The 10,509-nt window shown below is 43.9% G+C and overlaps 1 protein-coding gene across 1 annotated transcript; it reads right to left on the bottom strand.

Moving 5' to 3' along the window:
* Positions 1-850: 850 nt before the first annotated feature.
* On the bottom strand, positions 851-5,025 carry LOC139545837 (izumo sperm-egg fusion protein 1). Its single transcript, XM_071354050.1, has 9 exons — positions 4,928-5,025; positions 3,320-3,525; positions 2,952-3,026; positions 2,777-2,860; positions 2,596-2,616; positions 2,110-2,193; positions 1,655-1,782; positions 1,338-1,488; positions 851-1,026 (listed from the first exon to the last, which is right to left on the bottom strand). Exons 1-9 carry the CDS (start codon positions 5,023-5,025, stop codon positions 851-853), a joined length of 1,023 nt encoding a protein of 340 aa, XP_071210151.1.
* Between the last annotated feature and the right edge of the window lie 5,484 nt (positions 5,026-10,509).

Below are 10,509 nucleotides of genomic sequence, written 5' to 3'. Positions count from 1 at the left end.
AAGTGAATTAAATTAAATGATGTGTGTGTGTGTGCTACACTATCTAAGATAGTTATTAACAGTATCAGTATTAATTTACACCCTTTCTCTTAACTCTTTTGTGTTTTTTTAACTCAAAATCTTGTCCATCCCTTCTCATATTCCACATCAGTCACATTCTTGTTCCTCTGTCATCATCTCTCCCCTTTCCTTCCCTCTCCTCCTCTTCTCTCTGTTGTCTCAGAGTCGTCAATCTGGTGGAAGGACATACACACATTGTTCAGTCTTTATGACATGATGTCATTCTATTTTCTCGTCAACTCTGACACCAGAAATGTGTCCTTGATTATTCAAGGAAAAGTTTACATTTCTGTTACTTATCACTCAGCTGTATGTGTAGTATCTTTCCTATTTATTGTAATTCTGTATCTACTATTCCTGGCAACTGACAGTAAATACTTCAAAATGTAACATCTGTTGGGAGGCTGTGGGATATGAGGGTAATGAGAAACAATTCTATCGGTGCGATTGTCCTACACAGGGAATATTTTGAATTTTGGAAGGGAAATGAGATTGGACTTGTCCGCTACAACAGAAGATCTGTCCTGGTTCCGCCAATTTCACATGGCCAAACTTCTCAATTCATCTTTTGAACATCCATTCATATTTTTTCTAATTAGTCCCTCCATCATTCCTCCATCATCTCTCTCCCCCTCTCTGTCTCTCCCACTCAAATATTTAAGCAATCATTCATAATTGAATCAATCACTCATTCAGTCACTCTCTCCTCCTCCCCTTTTTCTGTCTTTCTCCCCCCCTCTCCCTCACCCATCATTCACTCTGTCCCCCACTCTCACCCTCCATCCCTCTCTCACCCAAAAGCAATAGCAAGGCCTAGGCTGGCCGTCAGACTCAGGGCAGTAACCATGATGATGATGACCAGCAGGAGGTCAGTGGGAGGGTGAGAAATGGGGGAGGCATCATAACTAGGAGGGAGGGAGGGCAGGGTGAGGAGAGATCTGGGAGTCGGGACAGGTGACGGGGTGACTGTGGACAAAAGAGAGGGAGAGGTGAAGGGTGATCTGGCCTATTCTGTTTCCAAACGTCTTTATTTCCATCCCATTTCATGCCTATTCTACTGGAAAAGTGTAACCCCTGAATGTCTATGCCTCTATCAATGGCTTTGTTAAAGACTGATCTGTCCTCTTGAAGTAATCACTAATCTAACACAGCTGCATAAGTGAAAGCAAAGAATATAACTTTTAACAACTCTTATCACTTTAACATTCAGGGGAGGGAGAAAGGGATGATGCATTTCTGAAGTAGGCCAGGGGCTACATGTATTCAAACTCGCATACCAGTGAGCAGGAAGTGTGTGCGTGAAAGGACAGTTCCTTTGCCATCCGTTAGGAGGCAGCGGTACATGCCCTCCTCATCGACATGCAGCTGGTTCAGCACCACAGAGGAATCCTCAGTAACCACCAGCACTCTGAAATCTCCCTCTGTCAGCTAGAGGGAAGTGAAAAATGGGAAAGGGATGGATGAAAGACAAAATGAATAACATTACATGTATGTGTTCAAAGCCAGAACGCTCCTGTGTGTTTGTCTGCGTGTGTGTGTGTGTGTGTGTGTGTGTGTGTGTGTGTGTGTGTGTGTGTGCACCCTCACGTCTTACATTTGCAGTCCTTTGCGTCCCTGGAGCCCAGGTGTAGTGATAATCTGGCCGGCCCACCACTAGACTATGCCAGGGGAGGAAACAGTCCAACACTGCCTGTCCCCCCTCTGCTGCCTTCACTGGATACTCTACCAGAGAGAGAGGAGTAGGGGGAGGGGGGAGGGAGGGATCAGGGTAGAGGGAGAGAAGGAGGAGAGAATGAAAATGAGAGGGAGGAGAAGGAGGAGGGAGTGAGGAAGAGAGAAGAATGGTTAGAGGAAGGGAGGGATAGACAGAGGGATTGATTTAACCTCAGATTAGAATAGTTTGAACAGGTCAGTATTAAGTCATCTATGACATTCAATAAGAGTAGACAGTGCTGCTGCATAAAGACACACACACACACACAAACACACACACACACACAGGCTCACCCACGCATGGACGCACACATGGATGCATGCACACACACTCACCCCCGCAGTCCTGAGTGGTAGAGGGGCAGGTGTGCAGCTTGTACTGACATGAAAGGCAGTTCATTACTCTCTGATACAGCAACCCTGCAGTTTAAAAAGACAGCACAATTTGTTGCTGATCTATAAAGTAATAACTGTAATGGAAGAGGATGTGTGTGTGTGTGTGTGTGTGTGTGTGTGTGTGTGTGTGTGTGTGTGTGTGTGTGTGTGTGTGTGTGTGTGTGTGTGTGTGTGTGTGTGTGTGTGTGTGTGTGTGTGTGTGTGTGTGTGTGTGTGTGTGTGTGTGTGTGTGTGTGTGTGTGTGTGTGTGTGTGTCCGTGTGTGTGTGTGCGGTGCCCGTGTGTCCGTGTGTGTGTGTGTCCGTGATCACAGGCCAATAGGTGAGGTAATGATATGGGAATCAAAGTAAAAGTGATGAAATGATGGAAGGGGGTGAAAGGAATGGCAGATTAAAAGACAAATTAATTAAATTGCTCATGGGCTTACCACATTTGTTTGGGCAGAGACCTGACAAAATGAAAACAAGACATTAGTTAAATTCCACTCTATGTAAAGTGTTGCCATACACTGTTATTACAGAAAGAATCATAAACATATTACAATGGCACTGTTAGTATTACTGTTGGTATTGTTGATATTAACACTAGGCTACAGCTGAACCCTTCACCTTTCTGGACAAAAGTCTGCAGGTGTTTCTCTAGAATTCTCCTTCCTTTCTCCAGAATTTGAATGGCCTCAAACGTCAGAGGCCCTTACACAGGGAGAGGACAGACAGACGGTAGTCAGTTTCACACGCACACAAATACGCAAGCACAAATGCACACACGCAGGCACACACACACCTGTGAGTTGGCTGCCCTGGAAACGGTCAAACTCACTCTGGTATTCTGTACTGGCCCTGTAGAGGGTGGTCGGGTCTGGGGGCACACACACACACACACCACACACCGTACACCACACACACACACACACACACCACACACACACGCACACCACACGCACACCGTACACCACACACACACCATACACCACACACCGTACACCACACACACACACACACACACCACACACACACGCACACCACACGCACACCGTACACCACACACCACACACACACACGTATTAACATGCACTGTAACGCCTACTAAGAGGTCTAGACCTTTATGGCACAGATGGTAGTGCGCTTGCATCGTAAGTAACAACCACCTACCAATAACGCCGCTATACTGGTTGCTGGTGGTTGTGTAGGTGACGTAGGCGTAGTCTAGAATCTTCTTCAGTTCTATCTGGTCCTCTACGGTGGCAGAGGCAGCAGCCAATAGGTAGTCTTCATGGAGGAGCCTGACCCTGCGGTCACACTGCAGACAGGGTCTCCCCGCAGGGACACAGCACAGCAGGGACAGGAGACATAGAAGGCTGGGGACAGACAGGAGCCGGACAGACAGGGGGAAAGACAGGGCCCTTACTGCCTTTTCCATAGCTAACTTTACTGACATAGAGATGGAGAGAGATTGACCTAAGCCATTTCAACCCCAAAGCATTATGATGCTCTACAAATGCATAACTCCATGGCAGCTGTTTTAATGTCTACTGGGCAATTTTGGCAGGAACAATATACAACCTTCTAATACGGGAAGATAAACTTGCTAACTGCTCACTAAACAAAAGCAACTTAAGTGGTAGAATTAGAACTAGTACTATAGAATTAGAATGAAGAATTCCATTTCTATGGCAGCAAGCAACACATAGTACTGTGAAGTCACAAACACTAAAGTTTGAAACACTCACAAACACTTCATAGAAATATAATTCTACTGTGTTCCTGCAGTAACTTTACAGGGACATCACAACTGTCTTGCTTTGCATAGTTCAATGTGGACCTAATGGGAATACTTTGTTAAATTTGTGGCTCACTGCTGACACTCAGTGGTGGAAGCTGGGTATGTGCAACAGTGAAGGCCTGTAACTGCTCAATCAAATCCACTAGTCTAATAACAACATAGCTGACATGATAATGTATAGTCATGGAAGGTCAATAAAAGGTGTTCATGATTGGCACCCTATTCTCTATGCAGTTAAATACTTTTGACCAGGGCCCATAGGAATCTGGTCAAAAGCAGTGCACTATATAGACCAGGGAATAGGGTGCCAAATAAAAGGTGTTCATGATTGGCACCCTATTCTCTATGCAGTTAAATACTTTTGACCAGGGCCCATAGGAATCTGGTCAAAAGCAGTGCACTATATAGACCAGGGAATAGGGTGCCAGTTGGGATGCAGACAAAGTGTTTCAGTATTAAAGCCTTCATCAGGGTGTTTTCAACACTGAGCTATATATTGCCAGGGCATGACAGTAAAACAACTAATAACATAATTGGCTAACAATGATAGACAGGAGACAAACCATGTAAATGACATTCATTTGTATTGGCTGGCTATATCTATCTGTAATCAAAACCATACAAACCAGAATGACTGGACGTGGATAAAGTAACAGAATGAACCCTATGTAACACACCCAGGCTACGTCCCAAATAGCACCCTATTCCCTAAAGTGCACTATTTTGGACCAGAAACCTATAGGCCCTGGTCAAAAGTAGTGAACTGTGCCTCCCAAGTGGCTCAGTGGTCTAAGGCACTGCATCTCAGTGCTTTACTACAGACCCGGGTTCATTCCTGGGCTGTGCCACAACCGGACGTGGCCGGGAGTCCCATAGGACGGTGCACAATTGGCCCAGCGTCATCCGGGTTAGGGGCTTTACTTGGCTCATCGTGCCCTAGCAACTCCTAGTGTCAGGCCGGGTTCCTGCAGGCTGACCCCGGTCGCCAGTTGAACAGTGTTTCCTCCGACACATTGGTGCGGCTGGCTTCCGGCTTAAACTGGGGTGTGTTAAGGAGCGCGGTTAGGTGGGTCATGTTTCTGAGAACGCATGACTCCACCTACGCCTCTCCCAAGGCCGTTCGGGAGTTGCAGCTATGAGACAAGTTAGAATTTGGGGAGAAAAAGGGGGGTAAAATAAGAAATTTAAAGTAGCGCAATAATAGGGTGCCATTTGGGACACACACCTAAGATAACAACCTTGTAACAACACCTTACATTAAAACCATGTAGCTGTTCTAAAACTACTTTGTTATCCAGAATGAAATTAGTCAACAGTTCATGGTAACAGCAGATACTGTATATGAAACAATGATTGATTGCAATCATTAATTAGTTGATAAACAATTACAATGAAAAGGAATCGTTTGATTTCGTATTAGATTCACTATTGTAGTTACAATTAGTTACGTTCAACTATTCTATTTAAGTTTAAACATAACGTGTTGCTATAATAACAGATAAACTGACTCCATGTTTTTGGAAACCAGAATGTATACGTGGCTTTACAATAAACAATGACTGGATTATAATGAGAGGAAAGTCACCAAGTGATAACACCAACTAATCAATATTCCATGCATGTACATTAGTCATTGCAAATTATTATTTACATGTCAAGACACTTTATTTCAATTTAATTCAATAGCAAATAATATTAAGGATGGTCTATTGATAAATACCATCGGAAAGTATTCAGACCCCTTGACTTTCCCCACATTTTGTTACATTACAGCCATGTTCTAAAATGGATTAAATAACAAAAAATCCTCAGCAATCTACACACAATACCCCATAAAGACAAAGCAAAAACATGTTTTTAGAAATGTTTGCACATTTATTATACATAATAAACAGAAATACCTTATTTACATAAGTATTCAGAGCTCAGGTGCATCCTGTTTCCATTGATCATCCTTGAGATGTTTCTACAACTCGATTGGAGTCCACCTGTGGTAAATTCAATTGATTGGAGATGATTTGGAAAGGTACACACCTGTCTATATAAGGTCCCACAGTTGACGGTGCATGTCAGAGCAAAAACCAAACCATCTTCCTTCGAAGGAATTGTCAGTAGAGCTCAGACACAGCATTGTGTTGAGGCAGAGATCTGGGGAAGGGTACCAAAACAATTCTGCAGCATTGAAGGTCCCCAAGAACACAGCGGCAGCCTCCATCGTTCTTAAATGGAAGAAGTTTGGAACTACCAAGACTATTCCTAGAACTGGACGCCATTCTGGATACCAAACTGAGCAATCGGGGGGAAAGGGCCTTTATCAGGGAGGTGACCAAGAACCCGGTGGTCCCTCTGACAGATCTCCAGAGGTCCTCTGTGGAGATGAGAGCACGTTCCAGAAGGACAACCATCTCTGCAACACTCCACCAATTAGGTCTTTATGGTAGACTGGCCAGACGGAAGCCACTCCTCAGTAAAAGGCATGTGACAGCCCACTTGGAGTTTGCCAAAAGGCACCTAAAGGACTCTCAGACCATGAGAAACAAGATTCTCTTGTCTGATGAAACCAAGATTGAACTCTTTGGTCTGAATGCCAAGCAACAAATTTGGAGAAAACCTGGCACCATCCCTACGGTGAAGCATGGTGGTGGCAGTATATACTGTGGGGATGTTTTTCAGCGACAGGGACTGGGAGACTAGTCAGGATCGAGGCAAAGCTGAACAGAGCAAAGTACAGAGAGATCCTTGATGAAAACCTGCTTCAGGTCCTCAGACTGGGGCGAAGGTTCACCTTCTAACAGGACAACGACTCTAAGCACACAGCCAAGACAATTTTAATTTTTTTATTGTATTTATTTAACCTTTAACTAGGCAAGTCAATAAAGAACAAATTCTTATTTACAATGACGGCCTACCAAACCCGGACGATTTGATTCAGCCTGGTTTCGAACCAGGGACTGTGGTGACGACTCTTGCACTGAGATGCAGTGCCTTATACCGCTACGCCACCTGGGAGTCCAAATGCAGGAGTGGCTTCGGGACAAGTCTCTGAATGTCCTTGAGTGGCCCAGCCAGAGCCCGTACTTGAACCCGATCGAACATCTCTGGAGAGACCTGAAAATAGCTGTGCAACAACGCTCACCATCCAATCTGACAGAGCTTGAGAAGATTTGCAGAGAAGAATGGGAGAAACTCCACAAATACAGGTGTGCCAGGCTTGTAGCGTCATACCCAAGAAGAATCGATGCTGTAATCACTGCCAAAGGTACTTCAACAAAGTATTGAGTAAAGGGTCTGAATACTTATGTAAATGTAATATTTCAGTTTTACTATTTTTATAAATTAGCCAACGTTTCTAAAAACAAGTTTTTGCTTTGTCATTTTGAATACTTTCGGAAGGCACTGTAAATACAGTTAAATACCCTCTTAAATATAAAGTCCCCATATTTGGGGACCCTATTTGTTGTTTAATTCAATTCAGTTTGGTATGAGAACGGTAGCCCCTATCTGCAAAAGCAGGGCGTCTGCGGAAAGCTGAGTATCTTGGCTACTGATCTGTGCCTTAACATCTTTGGTCTGACTTACTACCATATATGGGCATACAAATGTATAAGGCCAGGCCGAGCCGATGACCTAATTTCAAGGTTTTTCGACAGTGACATCCCGAGAGGTTCGTGCTGATTGTGCAGAGATTGTGACAGCTGGTTAAATTGCATCCCTTGACAAGGCAAGAACAAGATGTATGTCAGGAGAAGTGCAGTATTATCATAAGGTATACTTGTAATATGGTGGAGGAACGGAGGGAAAAAGAGAGGCAGAGGAGGTCTAAGAGAGAGAGAGAGGAAGAGGGTGAGCTTGAGTCAGTAAAAAATGGCGGGAAAAAGGGAGATGGTTTGTTAAAGAAGAATGGTAGAAAGTGGAAGCAGAGTGAGCTGACAGGAGAAGTGGAAATAAATGAGGTCGAAGTATCGGAGGTGGGTGATGTGGTGAAGTTCTCGGAGCCTGAGGCTTGCACCGAGGGTCAGGATAAAGATGAGTCTGTGACAGTAGGAGTGAAGTTTTTGGAAAAAGTGGACACTTGCCTTTTTTCTGATCCATTTGTGGTTTCAGGGTGGGTGAAAACAGAGTTGGGTGCAGTGGAATCGGTGAGGGTAACCAGAAGTGGTCTTGTGATAATTGTTTGTGTTTCTGCTGGTCAGAGGGAGAAGGCGATCCGCGTTAAATGAATGGGGGAAAGAAATGTGAATTGTTTTGCTCTCAAGTGAAGGGCGTGATTACTGGCGTAGAAGTAAATGTAAAAGTTGACCAACTGAAGGGGAAGATTCTTGATGTTTGTGATGCTCGTCGTTTGGTGCGACGCAGACAGGGTGGCGTGAGTGGTGAGACAGAAGAGTCATTGTCTGTTATTTTTAGTTTTGATGTTGAGTCTTTGCCCGACAAAGTGATTTTAAGATAAATAAGTTATCTTGTATGAGCTTTTGTGCCGAATACATTACATTGTTACAGGTGTCAAGCTTATGGGCATGTGGCAGCAGTGTGTAGGAGGGAGGTTCCTAGGTGTGAGAAGTATGCAGAAGGACATGAGACAAAGGAATGTGTAGCATTGGGGAAAGTAGTGGTATGTGTTAGTTGTAGGGGTACCCATGGTGCTGGGGATCAGAAATGTCCCGTGCGAGAGAGGCACGTTGATGTTTCCAGGGTTAGAGTAGTGCAGAAGTTGTCATATGCTGAGGCAGTGAAGAAAGTAGAGGAAGATTGGTCAAGTGGGAGCGATCCTGAGAGGAGTGGTGTAAGTAGAAGATCTGTACCAGTACAGAGGGAGAGGCCAACAAGTGATATTTGTTTCAGTAAGATTGGCTGAAAAATATATTGGCTGAAACATAAGACATTTATAGCAATGGTTATCAACTGTACTGCATGGATGGAACGTAAGTCGCAGAAAATGTAGGTTGTGGTGGCAGCTGCAGAGAGGTATTTGGGTGCACGAGACTTGACATCAGAAGAGTTACAGGGTGTGTTAAGTGGTGGTGTCCCATCCTTTCAGGTTGTTGGCCTGAAGTAGGACTAAATTGATTTAAATAGTGGAGTAGGGTGGCACAACCACAATGAAAGGAGGCATGCAAAAAAACACAACTTTAAACTTTGCATGGAGCCGTTTTAGTGTCAGTGAAACAGAGATGCTATGTCAATATGGAAATGTGTATATATATACTAATATATGAAAATTGACTTACAAGCATCATCCTCATGGAGAGACTTTCCAGATTTCAGACCTTTAGGTAATGAAAAATGTAAAACACGCATCACATCTTGCTTTGGTTCTGACCACATTGTATAATGAAAATACAATATTTGTTTAATTATACAAGGCAATGGCTTTTACGATTCCAAAATCAATGAACACAAATTTCTCTCTCTCGGATAGCCCTCCATTCTGATTTAATTATTATATCTTCAATTATACAGATGACTTTGTGGTTCATTTGATACTTTTGTTGATGTATTTCTATAGGCCGTAAACTCCAGCGTTTCCTTTTTCTATTTTTACAGAAGGATGCTGTCAAGACCCTTGGATCAGAGGGACAAGGACTATGACTCCTTCACTCCCACCTTTTACTTTGAGGACCCTCTATTTCCCCCTCACCGCACCCCCAAACCTGTCCCTCCTCCACTGCTCCGACCCACACCACCACCCCCACCCCCAGACGAGGACCCTTTCAGGCCCATTAAGCCACCTAATACCTCTGATCCCTCTGTCCCTCCTTTCAAAGGCACTGTCCCACCTATCACAGGTATTGTATATCCTCCCTGTTTTCTTAGTGGAAACTGTGATCACTTATGTGGCCCTCTGCCCTTCCCCCCACCAGCCCTAGCCCCGTGCACCCAACCCTCAGACTCCACACGCGGGGACACAGACCAAAGTGGAGGCCTCCCCCGTGTGCCCATACAAGGAAACGGAATCCCTCCTGTCTATGTTTTCACAGCCTCTGATAAGGAGCAGCCCAGAGTATTCATTCTGCCCTCTGCCCCCAGTGGCTAACCAGACAGATTGTGTTTTAGTAGTTGTTTACCGGGCTTATAGTTTTTTCTTCAAATTACATTGGTTCATCTGTCTGTATGTTATTTCCGTTACTCTCTGATTCAACACTTTGGGGGATTTAATGTTGAATTTTCTAATCTTCAAATATAGACAAGACTAAAGTATATACCAGTATTGCCATGTAAATGTGTCAGCAAATGTAATGAATTATCATGGAGTGACACTTGGTTAATCCCACGCACCAAATCATGCATATAAGCATACCCCATTCATACAGTGTCTATTGTTCGTTCATACATCCCATTTGATTCTATAGTATTCTTATTAGCACTGGATATACAGCAGGAACAGGAACTTTTCATTTGTATTCATTGGGACTGTATACCCCTTCCTTTTTATGCTGAAAACGAGAGGGTACTCAACCTAATCAAGGTAATGCTTAGAATAAAATTGATTTTCTACTATTCTTTGCCATATAGTGTTGAATGGTCAAATGGTCCTGTGTTTTAGACAATCATATCACAT

Source organism: Salvelinus alpinus, chromosome 19 (assembly GCF_045679555.1).
Source record: "Salvelinus alpinus chromosome 19, SLU_Salpinus.1, whole genome shotgun sequence".
NCBI lineage: Eukaryota > Metazoa > Chordata > Actinopteri > Salmoniformes > Salmonidae > Salvelinus > Salvelinus alpinus.
The sequence above is the reverse complement of the archived record's forward strand: the minus strand, read 5'-3'. Positions and strand labels throughout refer to the sequence as shown.